This window comes from Myotis lucifugus, unplaced genomic scaffold (genome assembly GCF_000147115.1).
Source record: "Myotis lucifugus unplaced genomic scaffold, Myoluc2.0 scaffold_273, whole genome shotgun sequence".
NCBI classification, from domain to species: Eukaryota; Metazoa; Chordata; class Mammalia; order Chiroptera; family Vespertilionidae; genus Myotis; species Myotis lucifugus.
The window spans coordinates 537,046-559,397 of NW_005871321.1; the positions used below are offsets into that span (position 1 = coordinate 537,046).

A 22,352-nucleotide genomic window follows, 5' to 3' on the forward strand; every position below is an offset into this window, starting at 1 on the left:
GCACCGTTTGTTTGGGTGTATGGAGCAAAGCAGGTGTTGCTATGGCTGAATTGCAGGCAACAAGTCTGTGATCTGAGCAGCAAATTGTGTCTGTGACATGACAGCGCTCATTAAAGCGCGATAAACTGTGCGGCAAAGCGCCTGGCCAGAGCCTCGGTGCTCTGATCCTCTCTCTGAGCCATCACATTCCATTTGAATGAGGCCTATCAGCCCCAACGTTTTCATTAAATAAGTCAATTTGCTGAAAGTGCCTCAGGGAATGAACTGGGGATTGCTTTCCCCATCCTAGTTCTAAAAGAGAAATGTGTCAAGTGTGGTTCTGACTCATAGGGACTGGGTGTGAACAGATCTGCCTGGTGTGCTGGGCAGTGAGCTCCCTATTACCAGACGTCTTCAGGCTGAGGCTGGGGGGTGCGGGACACTGGGCTCTCTCTTCCTTTCAGGGGGCTTTGAGTAGGGGAGAAGGAGGAGATATTCCTAACAGGCATTCTTTGCAGTTCTAAGATTTGGGATTGTGGACCCTGATGAAGGATCCCGTGGACCATCCTCATTCTGCAACCTGTCCGTTGTCCTCATGGCACACCTTTTCCCAGGGGAGGGGGCAGTTTCATCAGGGGTGGGGGTGGGGGAGCAGGGACATTGGGCCCTGAGTTTAAATCCTGGTTCTGTTATTAACTGAGTAAGTAGCCACACACAAGTCATCGCTCTTGTAGGAACCCCAACCCATCATATGTAAAGTAATAGTAGGATAACTACTACCTATTAGCACTTATGTGTGCTGGGCACCGTGCTGAGGGCCTCCTGTGGGTGATATCATTCATTTCTCACGGAAATGCTTTGATGTGAAGACGTGTGTGAGCACCCCCACTCAGACAGTGCTGCCTCTGGGAATGATAACAATTCTCGCCTCATCTACGTCATAACATTGTTAGGCGATCACATAGGAAAATGGGTGTACAAAACAGCTTTTAAACCATAAACAACTAGTCTTGGAAATATTGAGCAAGAAGCTGAATCTAACGCGTAAGCTTTTCTGACCTTGTTCAACTTTGTCCAGAAAAGTGTTTCCCTCCCTTCTGGCCCTTCTTTCCCACATGACCAGCACCCTCCTCACCTTCCTGCACCCCCTGGTGTTCAAATACTTTGGCTTTGATGGGATTCAAGCTCAACAATGGAAGGTGAAACAACAGCCCAATTTAAAAGTACTTGTGCTTTTATTAAAAAAAAATACAATCAGGTACTGTCCACATGTGTTTCGGGAAGGAAAGTCTCTTTAAAAATCCTTAGTTTTCATCATCATCCTTATTATTATATTAATAATATTAATTATATCCTTAACATTGAAACAGGGTTGCTTTTCTGGGTTCTGTTGTATGAAATGTAAAAAATGGGGATGGCTCCCAGTAACACACACTGAATCACTGGGAACAAAAATAACATTAATTATGCAGCTTTGTGTAAAAGACAGCCGGTTCTAAAACTATCACTGTACAGTGGATACCCCCACCCCCTGCCCACAGCCACCCGCAAGAAGAAAGACCATTGGCTGCTGTCCCTGGAAGGCTTTTGCAGATTCGAACAACACAACAGAAACCTGTTGGAGAGGTTGTCTTTGGTGCGAAGGAAGGAATCGCAAAGGGGGAGGCCCGTGCTCCTGCCGTTGGCCCGAGGCGCCATGGTCCATGTGAACTCCCGCCAGATGCCCAGGTGTGGCTTGATGGTTGGACGGGTTGCACTGTGCTTTGGTAAAATTCTCTTCTTCCTCTGGGCCCTACACCTCTCAGCCAGGTGTCCCTGCAATTCACGCCCGCTTGCGCCTGCCTTCGAGGTTTCGGAAGTTGCTGGGTCTCACCTTCATCTCAGCAAACTGGATGGAATGTTCGTGGCCCTTCCAGTGGAACCAGTTAACACCCTGTAGAACAAGAGAAGAGCTCCCAGTTGGTTCCCAGTAGGCACTGACCATTGCTCTCTAGCTCAGTGATGGCGAACCTTTTGAGCTCGGCGTGCCAGCATTTTGAAAAACCCTAACTTAACTCTGGTGCCATGTCACATATAGAAATTTTTTGATAATTGCAACCATAGTAAAACACTTATATTTTTGATATTTATTTTATATATTTAAATGCCATTTAACAAAGAAAAATCAACCAAAAAAAATGAGTTTGCATGTCACCTCTGACACGCGTGTCATAGGTTCGCCATCACTGCTCTAGCTGACGGGGTGAGTTCTGTTCCAGCGTGACTGCCGTGCAGTTCAGCTGTCTCTGTCTGTTGACCTTTGCGGTGAAAAGTGCCAGAGGGGCTAACGGAATCCGACTCAGCTGTGTTACTCTAGTCACAAGCCACCTGAGGTTGGCTCTGCCAGCTGGGAACTAAGTGGTGGCCGATGGCAGTTGCCATCACGAGGAAAAGTGTGAAAGAATTCAGGTCAGGACTGGAGGTAACAGAATTGAGTAGCTCCGTGCGGGGGCGTCTATAATCCACAGGATTCCTACCAAGGATCTGACTGGGGGTCGGAATGGAATGGGAGAATGTTGAAGGAGCTAGCACAGCGGCTGGAGCAGAGCCAGAGCTAGGGCCCTCCCTGCTCTCCTTACGGCCTTTTATATCATCATCTCCTTCTTCCACAGCTGGGAGGAAGGATGGAAAAAGAAGTTTCCTTTGGCACACAGCTGTCTTAATTTTCTGGAAGACCTTGTATTGCACTGAAGTTAGGGGACAAGGCGGTGAATAACGCTCAGAGTGGAAGTGTAACTGAGGCGACGTAGTAAGACGCAGGAACACCTGCGCTCACCCCACTTCACCTCAGGGTCTCCCCTTTGTCTGCTCTCCTTGTGGGGTCAGATGAAGATTTTGTCCGAGGAAAGCTCTCTGTGTTGGAATCCACCTGACCAGTGGTTTCCCTCATGTGCTATTTCTTTTTTTTAAAATATATTTTATTGATTTTTTACAGAGAGGAAGGGAGAGGGATAGAGAGTTAGAAACATCAATGAGAGAGAAACATCGATCAGCTGCCACCTGCACACCTCCCACTGGGGATATGCCCGCAACCCAGGTACATGCCCTTGACCAGAATCGAACCTGGGACCTTTCAGTCTGCAGGCTTACGCTCCATCCACTGAGCCAAACCGGCTAGGGCTATTTCTATGACTCACCTGACCTGCATGTCACTGAGGTTCCCCCTGCTGTGCTGGGAAAAACATGTCATCTACTGAGGTTGCTGCCCCTAGTCTCACCCCCAACCGGCTTCCAAGCTTGGTCCTGGGCCCTCTCGGTCCGCTCACCTGACTGTGGTTATTGTCCCCATATCTGCCCATCAGGTTGACACGGTGACAGTTCTTGTACCAGAAGGCCCCCTTATAGGACAGAGCACAGTTGGTGATGGCTGAGTCTGTGTCCTTGTCGAAGGTGGAGAAGGACCTGCCATTGTGGTAGGCCATCGAGTCACCTGGGAGAGAGAGAGAATGCACCTGAGAAATCCCAGCTGGAATCTCCTCTGGGATGTGAAGGACACAACTGGAGGTGACAAGGGAACGGGCCTGGGTGGGCCAGCCTTGAACACTAGGCCAGATTTAGAATCACACATGGGACTAGATGGGATATGAGTGTCATCCCTCATATCTGACGGATGCATTTCTGACAGAAGCAGCATGTGGTAGAAAGAGGGCTGCGGGTGACTTTGTGGTCCAGCTTCAAGTCTCATCTCTTTCACTCCCTAGCTGTGACCTTGCACAGGTCAAGTTGCTTGTTGCACCTCAGTTTTCTATGCTATAAAATGGGACTAGTACATTGTTTCTATCCACCTCAGAGTGCTGCTGGGATCATATATAAGGTGTTTGCTAAAAAGAGTTGAGCAAATAGTTATGATTGGTGCTATTTTTATGATGTTTTGCATTCCCTTTCCATAAAGGCACTCACTGAGAAATGCGAGAAATCTGCATTTAAGAATGCTTTCCCCTAAATACAAATCTTTAGAACCATACTTGGAAGCAAACCCTTCAGCTATCAGATTTCTAAGTGTTTATGGGACCAGCGTTCCCTGACTCTTGGACAAAAAGCCCACTCATGGAGTGCTTTTGGGGAATCTAGTTTATAAATGAACACGGAGTTTTGGGAAGATTTCAGTGCCGTTCTTTCTGTGCACCCTCACTCCCCACCAGGCCAGCGCAGTGCATCAAAGCATCAGGATGCCCTGGCACCTACCCTGGCCTTTAGGAGCAGGTTGTCAGAGGCAGCAGGTGCCTGTCTTAGCTGCTGAGCATGAGCGTGGCAGGTGGACCCTGATAAACGAGGTGTCTCCTGTCAGGGATGCATCCCAGCTCATCTCTGCTGGAATTACAGAGAGGGGCGGAGGCTCACTCACTCCTGCTGCTCAGTCAGCTTGTCTTTGTTTGCCATGTAACTGTATCCCTCTTGCCTGAAGCCATCTCCACCAAAGAGGTATTTATGGCCAGGTAATAAAATGTCAGGCTTCTTTGAGGGGCCTCTCTCTTCTCTAAAGAGCTTTGTCTCTTCTTCCACTGAGCCTGGCTTTCGGCAAACTTTTATCTGGAGTTTTTTAAAAAAAAATCATAGATGTTTTCTTTCAGGGCTCAGAGAGGCTGTAAATATACCACAGCATCTCTTCTGTTTTCATGCACATCACTGAGAGCCACCCAAAGTGGGCAGGGTGGCACAGGTTGGGCACACTCTCAGACCTGATCCCTCTTGTTCCCAAGAGCACCTTCTGCAGCCCGGCTTTTACCTGGGCCCGCTCTCTACAAGCTGTGTCACTTGGGCAAATCGCCGAACTTTTCTGAGCCTCATTTTCCTCCTCTGTGCCTTCCTGGCATGGCTGCTGTGAGAGCTGAGTGGGGGTAATGTGTGGGAATATCTGCACCAAAGGATGCGACCCAGGAGCCCTGAATGCATGCTGTGTCCTTGTTTATTTCTCCTCTAATGTGTTGCCAGACACCACACAGAGGCCGTGTCAAGTCAAGAAATTTGCACTAGGTTGGGGACCAAAGAACAAAAACAGTGCTGCGGAAGTCTTCTGCCCTGGGGTGTTCAGGCTGAGGCTGGTTGGCCATGTGGCAGGGATGTCTTCCAAGAGACTCGAGCAGTTGGTGATGGACTGAATTGTTTGCTACTCAGAGTGCAACACCACCCACAGCGGCATCACCAGGGAGCTTGTAAGAAACACTGAATCTCGGTGGCTGTGTCAGCACCTGGCATCCCTTGAGGGCTCATCCTATATAATAAAAGGCTAATATGCAAATCAAACAGCAGATCGACTGGTCTCTATGATGTGCACTGACCACCAGGGGGCAGACGCTCAACACAGGAGCTTCCCCTTGGTGGTCAGTGCACTCCCACAGGGGGAGTGCCACTCAGCCAGAAGCTGGGCTCACGGCTGGTGAGCATAGTGGCGGTGGCAGGAGCCTCTCCTGCCTCCCCGGCAGTCGGACATCCCCTAAGGGGTCCCAGACTGCCAGAGGGCGCAGGCTGGGCTGAGGCCTCCCCACCACAATTGCACGAATTCCGTGCACCGGGCCTCTAGTATGTACATAATAGATTGAGAAGCACTGGGTTACACAAGTATGAAGGCCCCTGAGAGACTTTTTCTGTCAGTCTATGCTGAAATCTAAACATTTCTAAGTGATGGCAGCTCCAGATAAGCCCTGAATGTCCTGCTTCCCAACCTTCTCTGTTTCAGTGACCAAAATACCTTCCCAGCTCCGTCCAATAGTAGCTCTTCCGGATTAGCACCCTTAAGGATTCAAATACTCAATAAATGGATGACCCAATAAATGGATGGATGAATGAAGGAAGGGAGGGATGATGCAGGGAGGAATCAGCTGAGAACACAGGAAAGTCCTGTGGTTCCTTGGGCTCTGAGTGTCCGTCCGTACCTGCTGTCCCGCTGTACCCCTCCACCTTCAGCTTGTAGCGAGTCTTGGCGTCTCCCACGCTGAACTTGTCATAGACGGCATAGGCTGTCTTCCCGTGGTCCCGCAGGTCCACCCGCAACTCGTACTGCCCCTGAGACGTGATTTTGTTCAGGTTGTCCAGCCCTGTGGACGACAGGCAAGGGATGATGCAGAAGCACCAGCGACAGAGGCTATTGTTTCTACTCCACCCGCATCAGGGCTGCGGCTGATGTGTGTTAAGGAGGGTCGAGTCTTAGACCCAGGCTTGCAGCTTGGTCTGCTCCTTGCTGGGGCAACACCAGGCAAAACAGATGATGTTTCTAAGCCTCAGGCTAACTCGGGTTGAGAGCTTTGCCCTGCCAACCCCTAGTGTTGTGAAGATCAGAGGAGGTGAGGTGGAGAAAGCCCCTGGTAAACTCTAAAGCTCCGTACAAGTGAAAGGGAGGGGATGATAGCTGGATAGACATTCCCCGCCAGACAGTCCCTTTGCAGGCAGGTTATGGGAAGGTGTGAGCGTGTGGATGGATGGAGGAGGGCATTGTAGTGCTGCCTCAGGACATTTCACATTGCAGCTCAGATGCTCACAGTATTGGCTAGATTCTCCTCCAAGACTCTGGTTTCCTATGTGCAAGACAGGAACTTTGTACCTTGCAGGGGTGCTTAGAGGTTATGGCTATAAGACCCCATCTCACCACCAGGAGCCCAGGGCAGAAGCAGTTAACGGTTCAGGAGGACAATTCTTAAGTGGCCAGTGAATGACTAAAGGCGAGGCTCATTCTTAAGGCCTGACTGTTGGCTCTCCCTTGACCAGAGTTTTATTTTTAATGACCCAGAGAATTTAAAATATTTTCCACTGAGAAGTTGAAATTCAGTGTGTACTACCAGAGCTGTTTCCCCCTCATCCATTTCTCTCCCAGAGGTCGCTGTGGGTTGGGACAAGTGACGAGGGGGCAGAAATGGACGTTTGGGACATAAGCATGCAGGGCGGCCTCACCGAGCCAGAACTCTTCTCTGCGGTCCCCAAACCCAGCGGCATAGGCTTTCCAGTTGCGATAGAAGTCCTCGCGTCCGTTTTTGCGCCTCAGGAACACCTGTGAACACAACCAGTGAGGCTGGGTGCACTCAAACTACTGGAGGAAAGAGAAGGCACCTTTCTGAGAGGAAGAACATTGGGCCGTGGGAAAGCACCTGTCCCAGCTCTGTCCTCACTAATTTGCCAGGTAACTTGGGCAGCTCACCTCCCTTCTCTGAGCCTCGGTGTTCTCACCTGAAGCGTAGGGACTAAAAACACCACCCACTGACCCATGATGATGCTATGTCAGTGTAGGGTCACTTGTAACTAATGCACACCCGGGGCGGGATGCTGATGGCGGGAGAGGCTGTGCCTGTGGGGACCAGGGCCTGGGGGCACTCACTGTACCATATGCTCAATTTTTTAAAAAAAATAGTGTTGCATTTTATTATTTATTATTATTTTTATTCCCCATCCTAAGTTATTTTTTTCCCATTGATTTTTAGAAAGAGTGGAAGAGAGAGGGACAGACAGAGAGAAACACATAGATTGGTTGCCTCCTGCTCATGCCCTGACTAGGGCCAGGGCCAGGGAGGAGCCTGCAACCAAGGTACATGCCCTTGACTGGAATCGAACCTGGGACTCTTCCATCCACAGGCTGATGCTCTATCCACTGAGCCAGACCGGCTAGGGCCATATGCTCAGTTTTGTTGTAAACGTAAAACTGCTCTAAAAAAATAGTGTGTCAATTTAAAAAATACTACCCAGCTCATATGGTAATGCAATTGACATAATTCATATAAAATTCTTAGCACAATGCCTGGTAGAGAGCAAATGGTAATTAATATACACAGTGGGTTTATGACCACTGTCATTTTTGTGCATCACAGAGCTAAGGATCAGAAGACATAAATTACAGGAAAAATATTTTCTTCTTTTTGTCCCCATTCTTTTGTTTAAGAGATAATCTTTGAGTGTCTGCTTGTGGCAGGCACTATCTTACAAACCTCATGCACCTTGGGGTCAGAGTGCAGGGGCAGGGCCTCCAGCCCTCCTGCCCCCCCCCTACCCCCCAATGCCCTCTGCCCCAGCCCCTGTGCCGGGGTTTCGGGGATACTCACTATCCATCCGCCCCCATCAGAGGTCATGTCACAGAAGACTTCCAGAGCCTGGGCCTTATCGCCGTTCAGGTAAATAGTGTAGAGGCCAGAGGTCGTGTCTCCGTTCAGCATTGCCTGGGAGCAGTCCCTGGGGAATGGGTACAGGAGTCCAACTGAGGGGTAGAAGAAAGAGTGGCGTCAGAGCAGGGAGACTGGGGTGGGAGCTCGTGGATTTCAGCTCTACTCTTTGGGGCTGGATGACTGGCCCTCTCTGAGGCTCTGTTCCCTCAGATGCAAGAGGGGACAAAACCTATCGGCGTGGGTGCAGTGCGGCTTAGAGGTTGTGGATCTAAGGGACACGTCCATCTCAGTCCCTTAGATTGATGGAAGCTGTCAATGATGTCAGTGGGAGGAGGGCTGAACCACTGTGATGTCCGTGTGTGAGGTTGGCCTCGATCTACCTCGAGTGGCCAGGCTGTCTAGGTCCCCAGCACCCAGTGGGTGGCTCACTGTGGATCAGGGCACTCTGTTAGGCCGGATGCATCTCAGTGTCACCAAATAATTCAGGAGTTCAGTCCTGAATTCCTCACTTTCTTGCCTTAGGACGCTGGAGATGGCATTTACTGCCCTGAGCCTAGGGATCTTAGACAGGTGGGGTCGGGGAGAACAAGAATGCTTGGGGAATTTCCAAGTGCAGTAATGTGATGCAAAAACTTAAAACCATGATAGATACAGACAATCTTGGGCCTGTGCTTAGCAGGTGGCAAGGAGAACTGATGGCCACAGCTGTCCTTTTTCTGATCTGACTCCTTACTGTACTTGACCTTCACCTGAAGTTGCATCATTAGCTGTTGTCTATTTCACAGCCTTCATCTGAAATCATATTTAGGGCACACTCATATTTTTGTGTTCCCAACACCTGGTGTAAGTTCTGGCAAAGAGGTGTGTTTGCCTGTGACCCTCCCTCAGCAGGTGTGTGTAGAGTAACCAGAGTGAAGAGTGCGGGCAGGAGGCATCTCTGGGGTCCGCTCCATGCAATCCAGGTTCAGGGCTCCCCAAAGGCAGACTCCTCCCTTCCCAGGAACGGCTGCTTCCTCTTATTCACCAATGGAACACCTTGCATGCCTAACATCTGCAGAAGGTACGCAGTGGCAGGGTGCAGGGGCAGTTCCCTGGTCCTGGAACACTGAGCCCAAAGCTGACTCTGAGTCATGGTGTAGCCTTGAGAAATCAAAGGAGCCTCTGGGAGCCTCTGTTTCTCCACCAAAAAACTGGGGATGGCATTCCTGGCCCACCACACCAGTTTGGTGGGAGGCTGTGCATGAGTGAATATGGACAGGCTTTGCAAATGTTGAGAAGCTGAAGAAAAAGAGGGGCCCTAAGTGTATAATGAGCCCTGAGAATGGACCACACAATGGGCTAGGAGTTCAAATGCAATACAAGGACTCACAGAGTTCTTGTGAAAAAGGGGTTGTTATCAAGCCCAGAGGTGAAAAAATTGAGGCTCGTAGAATGGCAGTGATTTCCCGAGTCACACAGAGCAATGGTGGAGATGAAGACTGAATCCAGTAGTTCTCACTACTGACCCTCCTTCCCTTTCACCATGAGCCCTGTCATCTCTTGCACCCACATTCCTCAGGCTTTCAGGGAGTGGCAGGGAACTGATCCTTGTCAGAGGTTTGATGGGTGAATTTAATGTAGCAGTCAGAGGAGAGGAGGGCTGGTTCAGTCTCACAGGTTTGATCCCTGCGCCCCTTACTTGTGGTGAAGATGGTCTGGACCAGCTTGCTCCTCAGGGGCCCGTTCAATGCTTGGATCTTTGCTGTGTAGTGAGTGGATGGGCTCAGCTCTGCCAGGCTGTAGGAGGTGGTGTCTGGACCCACAATAACTTCCTAAGGACAGAAGAAAGAACATAATAGCGTTTGGCCACATAAATCCTTAGGACACAGATGATGTATTCATTCATTCACCCATCTGTTTATTTCTTTAATCAATAAGAAGCCACTGAGTCTCACTCTGTGCCAGGCTCCATGCTCCCTTCTAAGATGTCAGAGATGGAGAGAATGCAGCATGAGCAAAGGTCCTGGGGCCAGAAGAGGCAGAACTAATTAAAATAATATGAAAAGGCAATGACCTACCTCAACCATACTTGGTATTTGGTGGGGGAGTGATGATAGAAGAGATGGGCAGAGGGCTTAAAAGCCATGCTATTGGAATTTAAAGTTAATCAGGATTAGAAGTGGAGATTCCTCAAAGGGTTTTGAACAAGTGAATGACACAAACCCAATTTAATCTGGTGGCCACCTGAGCTACACAAAGGAGAAAAGGTTTAGATTTTGAGGCAGTTATATCAGTGGTCCCTAAATATGGCTTTTTTTTCACAGCCCTCTGGGAATTTTTTAAATAATGCAACACCTGGGCTCTACCCCATACTGCCTGGATCATACGGGCTAGAAGTGGGCCTGGCCAGGTGCATATTCAAGAAACTCCCCAGGTGATCTCTTAAGTCAGGAGATGGTTATGGGGCTCAGTAGGCATGGTCTGATGACGCCTGGTGCTGACCCACATGCCCCTTTTCTAGAACAGAGATGTCCAGGGGAGGCAGAGTGTGCTGTTGTGGCAAGGCCTGCGCTGACTGCGCTGTGGCTTGTGCCTGGTGGCTGCGCTGCTGTCCGGAGGAGGGGATCAGTTTCAGTTTGCAGGAAATGCTCTTTCTTTTCAAATCTTCTTTCCAGCTTCCAATGCCTGTGAAATCACCTTTAGCTGGTGTCTGGGATTGGAATTCAACCTAAATTCCTAGCTAACCAAACACAGTGGTGCTCTCTACAATCTGCAAACACAGCCTACTGTTTAGGCAGGAATGAGTCAGTGTGGAGGCCCCTGGAAGGTCCTCTTCCACCCTCACAACTGGGCAGGTGAAGTTATTCTGGTTTTTCCAATGGGGGTGGAGTTTTGCTCTCACTCCAGCATTTATTGGTGGCAGAGGATGGTCTTGCCTTTTGTCTTCCAAGGTCCTGTCCAGGACTCTTTCATCCTATACCAGGATGCTTTAAGTCCTGCCTCCCTCCCTCCCCCCCTCCCTCCTTCCCTCCCTCCCATCTTATTGATTTTAGAGAGGAATGGAGAGGGAAAGATAGGAGCATCATTTAGCTGCCTCCTGCACGCCCCCTACTGGGGACCAAGCCAGCAACTTGGGCATGTGCCCTGACCCAAAATCAAACAGTGACCTCCTAGAGCAGTGGTTCTCAACCTTCCTAATGCCGTGACCCTTTAATACAGTTCCTCATGTTGTGGTGACCCCCAACCATAAAATTATTTTCGTTGCTACTTCATAACTGTAATTTTGCTACTGTTATGAATCATAATGTAAATATCTGATATGCAGGATGTATTTTCATTGTTACAAATTGAACATAATTAAAGCATAGTTATTAATCACAAAAACAATATGTAATTATATATGTGTTTTCTGATGGTCTTAGGCGACCCCCAAAGGGGTCGCGACCCACAGGTTGAGAACCATTGTCCTAGAACAGTGATGGCGAACCTTTTGAGCTCGGCTTGTCAGCATTTTGAAAACCCTAACTTAACTCTGGTGCCGTGTCACATATAGAAATTTTTTGATAATTGTAAACATAGTAAAACAAAGATTTATATTTTTGATATTTATTTTATATATTTAAATGCCATTTAACAAAGAAAAATCAACCAAAAAAATGAGTTCATGTATCACCTCTGACACGCGTGTCATAGGTTCGGCATCACTGTCCTAGAGCATGGGTCAGTGCTCAACCACTGAGCACACTGGCCAGGCCTGCTTTTCTGGAGTGAAACACATAAAGCGGGGATTGGACGTACAGGAAAGTCAACCAGGGTAAGTGCTCAAGCTTTGATACCAGTGATCCAGTGACCTTCGTGTGGCCCCTAGGTCTGGCCCTTGGGGAAGGATCAAGTACAAAGCTGGGTTCATTGAATTACTTGGGGATACAATTACCTATCAGCTCTCTAGGCTGCTGTGCAAAGTCATCTTCCAGGCAATTAGGATGCACTGAAATGAGGCTCAGGACTTCAGGTAAACACCAAGTCCTGGAATGCCTGACCAAGAAGGGACCTGAGAGACCGTGGTCCCAATGCGCTCATTTTAAGGATGTGGACACTGCCACCCAGAGAGAGCAGGACATGCCTCTGTTCACACAGGGAGGGAGTGCATTGTTATACTGACTCTGAGAAGGGCCATGAGAGTAACTAGAAATGCGTGTCTCCTTTTGGTTAAGCACGGCAGAGTAGACATGCCAGTTTATCTCTACTTGCTTCTGATGCCCAGTAAAATGATGGTAAATGGATATAAACTATAAACCCCCAAAGTGAGGGAAATGGCTGAGGAGATGGCCACAGGCATGTGATGTCAACAGGATCTTGGTAGACAGAAAGCGTGTGGTGCCATGACATGGAGGGACGGAATGGAGAGAGCCGGGGGTAGAGGCGGGGCAGAGCCTGGCAGAGGCTCCATGATGAATGCCCCAGAGCCCAGCAAGTTCAGGAATGGAATGTATGCAAAAGCAAAGATGCTGCTGAAGGCCAGCGTGGGGCAGGGCTGAATAACAGTTTGTTTAAAACTGTATGAGAAACAGATCTCCAGCTCTGACAGTCTGCACACTGTCCTTCACATCCAGAAGGAAGGCTGATGTTTAGTCCCTGGAAAGGCTGAGCCAGGCAGAGACTCTGGATTCAAGTCCACCAGGGCCAGCTGCAGAGGAGGCTGCGGCATCATCCTAGACCCAGGCCTGCACAGTGGGAGCCACGCTTTCTCCAGCAAGGCTTCCGGCAGTCTGGCCTGTAGGAGTTGGAGGATCCTCTGAGTAGCTCAAGAGAAAAGGCTGACAGCACTGATACTAGGGAGCCCCCCTAAAGATTGCTGGTCACTTGCCCCATCACTCTACCGTGAGCCCCAACATTGATAAGCCTGTAGTGCGATTGGAACTCCCAATCAGCTTCCTTCTTGGCTCCAGCACAAAAGGACAGACAGACATTGCGGGACGTCTCCAACAGGAACAGTGGAGACCTCAACCAAACCAGCAGCAGCGAAACAGAAGGAAGAGCTACGCAGGTTGTGGAACAAAATCACGGTAACATGTATCTTCCTAGATAAAGAGAAGACGATGCAGGGAACACAAACAATACACTAGAAACGGATGAATGTGCAGAGAATAAGTATAAGATCCTGGGAATATAAAGAACAATGACTGAAATTAAAAACTCAGTAACAAGTTCAGTTTGGAAAATCTCACTTGTGGGAAGGTCTGAAGTTATTTCAAATTACAAAGTAAAAGAAAAAAGTTTGTGGGTAGAGAAAGTAAATAGTATGAACCATTTCTGTAAACAGTATTAACAGCTAATGTCATAAGAACATGCTGATGTGTATTTCAATATAGCATGGAGTGATGCCATCTGGGAGACAATAGATGTATACATGGCCAGAACACAGAAGAAGCCTTTAGCTTTTGCTCAATCAAATAATAAAGGACCAAGACTCCAGCACCTAAAATGTCATCTTCTGAGCATGGCTCTTGACCTGGGCTGGCTACCGACTCTGGAGCCTGGTAAAAATGAGAGGCTGGAGCCTGTGATTCAGAAGGTCTGGCATCCAGCCCTGTTCGTGTTTTTTCAGTTTCCCAGTTGCACTGGGTAGAGAAACACACCCAGATCATTCTTCCCTACTTTGAGGATAATGTAAAGGTTTCAACCAGCCGTGGGGAGTTGTTTATATACTTCAACGTACCTTGACTGTACCGTCCACGGATTCATACACCAATAAGTAACCGGTGACAGGAGCCCGGGGGGATCGCCAGGTGAGGAGGGCAGTTTCCGACTGGACCTCAGTAGCAGTCAAGTCTCTGGGAGAATCGAGGTCTGGAGAAGAGAAGACAATCCATAGCAAATAAGTCAGCAATGTACGACAAAAATCCCTAGCTGGGTATCAGGAGGCCTGGGGCCACGTCCTTCCCCACCATTGTCCTGGATGACCTTGGGTGGAACCTTCCCCATCTGTACATGAGGAGGTTGAGCCATATCATCTCCAAAGACATAGATTCTCTGGGGTTCCTCTCATCCCAGGGGCCATGTTTTCCTGAGCCCAGCATGGCCTTGGTTGGATGGGGAGAGAGAGACAGAGCTGTGAACACACTCACTAATGTCCCTTATTCCTAAACAAGAGGACAGATGGATGCTGATGGTGCTCATCCCTGAGAGGAGGCCTCCTCCAAGGCCCTCCTCCCTAGGAAAACTTGCCTGGAAAAATCGTTCTCTTAGAATATTTCCCTGCCTAGAACATGGATCATTAAATACTGGATTTCCACTGGGGGTCTGGTTTTCCACTTAAAAGCTCTGGTTTTAAAATCTCTTCCTAGTCCCTGGGGAGAGCAGGTCATTTTGGTTCACAAGGACCTGGTGTGCTGCTTCAGGTCCTGGTGGAACTGGCAGTGGTGGATGTGGCTGACACTGAGCATCCCACTGCCAGGATCTGTCTTAGGAAGGAAGTTGGAGAGAGTGGCTGTTTCGGAGGGGCCATGGCTGGGCATCTTCCTGCTCTCGGTGTCTCTTTACCTGTTGTGAACTTGGTGCTGATGGTGGAGCTCTTCTGGGGCCCTTTCTCTGCAAAGACCCTCAGCGTGTACTCCGTGGCAGGCTCCAGGTTGGTCAGCACGTACTCCACCGTGTTCCCGGACACTGTCCGTGTGATCTCTGGCACTGAACATGAAATACACAAACCCAGGCAGTTACTGCTTCTGGTCGGAGCCATCAGCTGGCTCGGCCAATGACGCACACACCTCCTTCTAACACACTTTCAGTGACCCCGCAGACATGCCTCACGCCCCTTTCTCTCTTGAGCACTCACTTCACATACAAAAGATTTATGATACGGAGACTGAATTTTTCCAGGCACCAAATCAGAAGGAAGGGGAACTGGGGGTCAGGAGAATTTTCCAGCTGCTGTCGCTGGGACAAGGACCAGCCAGGGGAGAGGAGCAGGTGATATCTCCGAGCCTGGGGCTACCCACGTTTAATCTGTCCCATGCCTTGTCCCTCTCTCTTTTACTTCCTTACATGTGCTTTTATAATTTGCCAAATGTTGTCAAATCATTAGGCGGGGGGACCTCAAAAGTCAGGCAGCAGGCACGCCAGAGCCTGGTTACTGCCTCTTGAGACCCGTCGTCAGGTCTGACGTGGACACCAAACACCAGGGCCCAGGTGTGTGTGTTCATTTCCACCCACTGGACCAACAACCCAGGCAAGCCAGGGACTGAGGGGTTCCCCAGGCTGTGAGGCTTTTAGCGCTAAAACTGGGAAAGCCCTGGACAAATTGGTAGAAGTGGTCACCCTACCACAACATGTATGAACCTCCCACGCCACCCCCTAGACCAGGGGTGGGCAAACTTTTTGACTCGAGGGCCACAATGAGCTCTTAAACTGGACCGGAGGGCCGGAACAAAAGCATGGATGGAGTGTTTGTGTGAACTAATATAAATTCAAAGTAAACATCATTACATAAAAGGGTACCGTCTTTTTTTTTTTTAGTTTTATTCATTTCAAACGGGCCGGATCCGGCCCGAGGGCCGTAGTTTGCCCACGGCTGCCCTAGACCAAGCCCTTTTCCAGGCAACCAGCATTTCCATGATTCCTCTGAGCTGTACCCTGATATATTTTTGCTGAGACAATACCATCTTCTCGGACTCTGTAGAGTCTCTGCATAGAGAATATTTACGACTTGAAGAATAAAAAGAATACACGCAGCCTGGCAGTTATGGCTCAGTTGTTGAGCGTTGACGCATGAACCAGGAGGTCACGGTTCGATTCCCGGTGAGGGCATATGCCCAGGTTGCAGGCTCGATCCCCAGTAGGGGAGAGGCAGGAGGCAGCCGATCAATGATGTTCCTCTGTCATCATTGATGTTTCTGTCTCTCTCCTTGTTCCTTCCTCTCAGAAATCAATAAAAATATATTTTCAAAAAGAATAAATGCAAAAACTGCTCCTCCCCATTCATCCCCCAGGCTCTGTCCTCACAAAGAACTCTCTTAGGTGGCTGCTCGGTCTGAGTAAGATGCTCAGAGGCCCAGGACACAGATTATGGTGCCTTCTCCTATTGTCACTGAAGGTAAAACAATACTGAGCCCCCAGATATAAAACTTGCATTTGCATTGAGATGAAAATAGTAACACTTTTTCCTGGAGGAGCTCATTACAAAAGTATGGGTTAATTCAGTGGAAAGGAATCTATTGCTCTTTCTTTCCTCTCTTATTTGGATTTGAGTTTAATGTTCTGGCAGCTGTGTGCTAGTGCCCCAAAACAAGTGTTTAATTTGCGAACTGAGTAAATTAGCAGAGATGCTTGCAAAGACAAGGATTTCGCAGTCAAATTTGCTACTCCTGGCTTCCCCTGAGGCCTCTGAGAAGCCCAGGCTCCCCAGTGCCACCCGACGCAGCCTGTTTAAGATGTGAGGTCTGGACTCCTTCCTTGTAAGAGATGAGAGCTGCCTCCTAGGGAGGGTGCTCATGCCTACAGGGGGAGACCCTCGCAGGAGAGGAGGACAGGCTGGGGAAGCATGGACAGGCTCGGGTGGTCCATTTTGTTTTTCTTAAATGCCTACTGGATTCCCTTGATGTAACTACAACATGGAAGCTTTTTCACTTGACAACAAGCAGAGGAATATGGGCAGGGCCTCCTTGCCTCCCCCTGACCAGGCCCCTCCACACCTACCCCCAGCCCCTGTTCTGAGGTGGCAATTGAGAGCCACAAGGGCACTGCTGGCCTTCCCAGCCTCCCATGCATTTCTGTCATCCTTTACTGAATGTGGCCAGAGAAGGGAGAATGGGGAGAGTTTACAGCAGAACAGACATCCTCAGAGTGGGGAGGGCCTTGGACACAAGCTTACCTCTCTCCCCTGTGTAGGAGATGATGTAGCTGTCCACGGGGGCGATGGCTGGCTGCCACATGGCCAAGGCTTCAGAGTCGGTGATGTTGGCTGTCACCAGGCCAGATGGGCTGTCCAGAGCTGCAAAGAGAGACGGTAATGTGTTAGAGAGATAAGCAGCCGTAGGTAGGACCTCAGACCACAGCTGTCTATGCTGCTTGCGACTCCTGGTTTGGGACACAGTGTCAGCTGCATGGAAAGTTTTCAGTCCTAAGCTTGGCACCAAGGGGACCTGGGTTTGAGTCACAACTTCTTTCCTTGCTGGCCTTGAGTCTCTATTTCCCCATCTGTAAAATGGGGATAGTAATTCTGCCTGGTTGTATCCTCAGTGTTCTTCTGATTGTTATATGTTATATGTCGAGAGACGCTGTATAAAATGGAAAGGCTGAAGACGAGGGTTATCATCATAGTAGAACCCAAGGGAAAGAACCTACAAAAACAGAGGGAACTTTTGGAGTGAAGGCTGCCCGAGGCTTTTCTGGGCTTTGAGTAAGAGCCCTGATTAGATGGCTTGTAGATGATATGGACCTAGACTCTGGAGGCTGGGGGTCTGTGTTCTACCTGGGCTTCTCTGTCTAGGGTCTGTGTGGCCTATGTCATTTCCCTTCTCCAAACATCTCTTTCTTCAGTCGTCCAAGGCTGGCTGCTGTAAACATGAACTAGGCAAAGTGTGTGATATGTGCTAGTGGGTGTTATTAATAGACTATTGAAGTTATTTGATATCATCATAGTCTCAAAGAGTTTATGATAAAGTAGACATGATCTCCAAGTGACTCGTCCTGAGAAAGGATGGATATTCACAGGGCCCAGGCCCATGTGACTGATCACTGTTGCTACCAGCACCGCTTTCTCAGAAAGCAAGCTCAGCACGACTCTCCTCCTGCGTTCCCATTCACCACTCAACTATTCCAGGACCACAGCCCGGAGCACGGAGGCCGCCATCAGGAGCTCGTTTGCAGATGACGTGCCTGAGCCCCAAGAGATGCCAGGACTGGCCTCCCAGTCAGGAGGGCAGAGTACTTTGGGGGACCCACTCTGTCCGCTCCAAGTTCCTTCCTGCTTCACCAGGCCTGTTCAGACCCTCCTGCCACTGACCAGGACAACAGGGCCTCGCAAAGAAAGGCATCTGGCTCTTGCCATGTGTTGCTGTGAGAATCCATGAATGAAAGATTTTGATGGGGAAATAAGGGTGGACAGGACTCTGGGTTCAGATGGGATGTTTTAATTGCATATTATAAACTCTTTGAGGCTATGAGGATATTTTTAAAAACTTCTACAGGGCCCATTCTTTGCATCCTTGAATGGATTAGGCTGGATAATTGCTCATCTATCAAAGGATCAATTGTTTAGAGACATGGCTGCCTGAAGAGAAATTTTCCACTTCATTCTCCTTCAATGCAATTCATTATTTCCCCTCCTTACAGTGTGTTGCCCAGATCAGGTTATAATAGGAAAATGATCCTTTATTTTAGGAGAATGCAGAGTTTGGAGTGCGACTGACCTCAGTTCAAATTTGTTTCCAGCATTTATGACTTATAGGGCCCTGAGGCTCAGTGGTTTCCTCTGTAAAATGGGAATGATAGCAGCCATTTTAATAGTGCAACCACAAAGGGATTAGTAACAGTGCCTGGAACACAGTAGCTGCTCAGTAGAGAGCAGTTACTTTGCAGCTGTCACCATTGCAGATCTCTTGTGATTCTGGAGTACCAGGCCAGGGAGGGGAGGAGGCTGATTGTGCGAAGTCCTCATATTACAGATGCTTTACCTATGTAGTTCCACGTGATCCTTACAGCAAAGGAAGCAGAATTGTACCCGTTTCCTAGAGAAGGAAAGTAGAGCCCAAAGAAATGAACTGACCGCTCATGTACCTACAAGTGGTTGACTTGAGATTTCAACCCAGGTCAGGCTGACTCCCAAACTTGTGCTTTTTCTTCCATATGGCCCCAGGAATGGGAAGCCCAGCGAGGTTAAGGATGAAGTCAAGGATCCACAGCCCATGAGAGGCTGGGGATGGACCAGAAATGAGGGCTGTGGTGCTCCGAGTCCAGTCCACTCCCCACTAAGATTTTCTAAATAGAAACATTTCCTGGCTGCTGAGCATCAAGCAATAATGCTGAAGGCGAGAGCCTCACCTGTGGTGAACGTCCCCGAGACGGGCTCGCTCTCCTCGAAGCCTTTCATGGCCACGATGCTGACAAGGTACTCGGCTCCGGGTAAGAGTGTTGTCAGCTTGGTCTGAGTCTTGGTTCCATCCACAGTGACCGTGGAGGGTGTACCTGGAACACAGTGAAAGCAACATGGGGACTGCTGAGCCTCACTGAAACCTACTCACTGTTGCCGCCACGAATGGGCGTATCCAACTTGGAAATGACACTGCATCTTTATCCAACACCATTTTCTTGACTTCTCATTTGCTCCTACCATCTGGCATAAGAGAAGAGTTCTTACTTTTTGTATAATGTTTTTTTTTTTCCATCCAAGCAGATGCCAAAAACCAAGCCAGGAGAGGAAAAACATGGTCACAATGTGCTAAAAGTGGCAAATTTCCGTTCAGTAGAGAGCTGTCATGTTGAGTAAATTTCATTTATTTTTCTCACAGAGAATATGGCAAACTCACTATGTGATGTATATCTAATATATTTAACCCCCGTTGTCTTAGGTTAGGGATAAATAGGCTCCCTTACTAGCAGAGGTTCTACTCTTTAAGAAGTCAGTCATGGTCAAGTTTGTACTCCTATAGCTATTAAAAAGTCCAAAATTAATATTTCTTAGAATTTCAGGGCTGGTGAGGAGCTTGGACATCACCTGGCCAAACTCCCCACAGAGATGCTACAGCATAGCATTCCTCTGAAGAGGTTGTCTAGCATTCTCTCTGTATACACTGCCACTAACAGGGAGCTCACTACCTGGCAGATGGTTTTATACAGACTGGACTGTGTTTCCTCCATGGTCTCTGTTACAGCCCATGTGCTCTAAAGGAGAACTCCCAGTTCTACTGAGTCACAACTTCCCATCCTTTCCTGAGAGACAGACCCAAGGGCAAGACCAGCTTTCCGGATGAGCGTGCTCAGAGAGAGAAGGTCATTGTGTGGACACAATAATGGGGACCTATTTCTCAGAGATGTTAGAATGTCAGCGCTGGAAGGTGTCTTCCTAAAATGACCCTCCCAAGGTTGTGTCTTCTAAGGACCTTGAAGTCTATCCAGATGGCCTCAAGCATAAGGGTGGCCATGATGCTGGGAAGGAGAGGAGAGGAATGGTCTCTTTACTATTCCACCCAAACCCTCCAGGCTCCTCCTCCCGTCCCCTCCCCCGTCCGTTACCTCCGGCAATGGGCACGTAGGTAATCCGGAAGCTCTCCACCTGCGCAGTGGGCGCCATCCAGCTGACAGTAGCCGAGTTTTCAGTGATGTCAGAGAAAAGAATTTCCTTTGGGGAGCCCATGGCTGTCACGGAGAAAACACAGGAGAAACCCAGAAAAGTTAACTACCTTGCTCACCAAAGATGCTTCCTGGATTCCTTATCCAGAAAAATTCAGCCCCTCGTCTGTGTCTGGGCCAAGCCTTTAGGATGGAGAGTGTAGTGCTCTGTGGTCAAGCTATGACTTGATAGGAACAACCCTCCTTTCATTCAGGTACAGGGCCCAGGGCTGTAGACCTCCACTTGGTTTCATTCAGGGAGAATGTTAGCCCCGCAGCTGACGTCTAAGGAAGTGTGGGTAATACACCCTCCTTTAATTCTGGATTTTAGCATTTTGAAAAATCTTGGCTTTCTAGCTCCTTTCATTAAAGGGTACCAAGACTTGACAACTGTATACTTCTTTGAAACTGATAAGGGTTAGCCCTCACTCAGAAAGCTCTGAGAGGAAGGTATGGTTACCCATTTGACATAGGAGGAAACCGAGGCTCAGTTTTCCAATGAACATTCTTTTGGTGTGACCTTTCTGGGGCCCAAGACTGGGCAGCAGAACTGAGTGCAAACCCAGGATTCTGGAAATAATGTTCACATGGACACTGACCCCTGCAAACCCATTCCCAGAACTGGATGGGGGTCGAGAGCCAGGGGAGGAACCTTGGGCCCATCACCAAGGCAAACACCCTGGACACTGGGTCCACCTGTGGGAGAACTCTGCCTCCCTGACACCCCGTGTCCTTTGGCTTTTTCTCTGTGTTTTTTGGCTTGGTGTCCTGCCCTCTTTAGCGGACCGTGCTTCACCAGAGAATCTAGGAAACAGTTTTCAGGTCTCCAGGGATCTCGCTTCATCTATCTGTTCCCCTCTCCAACCCACGTTGATCATGAAGTTCTGAAACCCACAGACCGCTTTGGAGAGGGTGTTTTTCCCTCTCCCCATTTCTGTCCTTTTCTCTTCTCCTACGGCTTCCTCTTGCAACCTGGTAGCCACCCTCAGACTCGGCGGCTGCCTCGGGCTCTGTCCTCTCTAGAGAGCTTTGGAAACCACAAGAGCTCTGGAGCCTGTATGATCTGATTGTCCAAATACCACAGAGAGCCTGGACAACCTGGGCAGGACCCTTCACTTCCGGGAGCCTCAATTGCTCCATCTGTCCCATGATAAAGGGTGCCGACCTTCAGGAATGTTTGAGGATAAACAGACACAACGGGTATATCTGGCATGCAGCAAGAACTCGGTAAACACGGTCGCTCTTTCCTTCATTTCTTTTCCATGTGACTCTGCCATGGGCCACCCTGGATTCTGAGGCAGCCCCCAGGGAAGATGTAGGCGAGGCCAGCTGAGAAGGTGTAAGCTCAGGCACTATGGCTCTCCTGCCGACCTCACTGATGCAGGTCCTGGCCCGTTTTAGAAGGTTTATCTTGAGACCACAGCTTTCTTCGCTAGACCCCAGTGTTCTCACTTGGAAAGTGGCAATGTGATCCGGCCTATCTTAGAAACCACAGGCATCAGTAGCCTCGTCCATCATGTACTCCTGAATCCACAGTAATGGTGGAATTTCGGGCTCAGTGTGTGTGGTAGTTTTGGACCACAGGCCTACCTAAGTGTGGGCGGCTGTTTGTTACTGTAGCGTGTCTCCTTCTGCAGGAAGAGCTGGGTCAGATAGAAGGCAGGACTGCCAAACAAGTGTCTCTGCAGACACGTTGACCCAGGCCCCAGACACAATGTCATTGCAGCGCCGAGGTGTGTGGTTTCAAATGCATCTGAACTAGAACTGAGTGGAGGAGTTAAGAGGCTGTTTGGCTGGGAAGGGTGGGATGCAGTGGGAAGGGGAACATTGTGGGAGTTGGGAAAAGGGGCATTGACTACCCCCATTGGCCTTGGGGGTGCATGTCTGGGCCTCCTCAACCGGGGGACAGGTTAAAGAACCTCCAGAAAAGAATGACAAAGTCAT

At 49.2% G+C, this 22,352-nt stretch overlaps 1 protein-coding gene across 10 annotated transcripts in view; it reads right to left on the minus strand.

The window, feature by feature from the left end:
* Window positions 1-1,191: 1,191 nt before the first annotated feature.
* TNC (tenascin C) overlaps window positions 1,192-22,352 on the minus strand; it is an 86,854-nt gene continuing 65,693 nt past the window's right edge. For 9 of the 10 annotated variants that reach the window (XM_023763041.1, XM_006099361.3, XM_023763042.1 and 6 more), the window contains 11 exons: window positions 20,313-20,435; window positions 19,122-19,265; window positions 16,951-17,070; window positions 14,625-14,768; window positions 13,801-13,931; window positions 9,781-9,913; window positions 8,043-8,194; window positions 6,904-7,000; window positions 5,892-6,053; window positions 3,285-3,448; window positions 1,192-1,912 (listed from right to left, as the gene is read on the minus strand). In XM_023763041.1, coding sequence (XP_023618809.1) covers window positions 1,802-1,912; window positions 3,285-3,448; window positions 5,892-6,053; window positions 6,904-7,000; window positions 8,043-8,194; window positions 9,781-9,913; window positions 13,801-13,931; window positions 14,625-14,768; window positions 16,951-17,070; window positions 19,122-19,265; window positions 20,313-20,435 — 1,481 coding nt within the window. In that variant the 3' untranslated portion in view covers window positions 1,192-1,801. The remainder of the gene's footprint in view (window positions 1,913-3,284; window positions 3,449-5,891; window positions 6,054-6,903; window positions 7,001-8,042; window positions 8,195-9,780; window positions 9,914-13,800; window positions 13,932-14,624; window positions 14,769-16,950; window positions 17,071-19,121; window positions 19,266-20,312; window positions 20,436-22,352) is intronic. The other variant, XM_023763047.1, reaches the window with a different exon arrangement.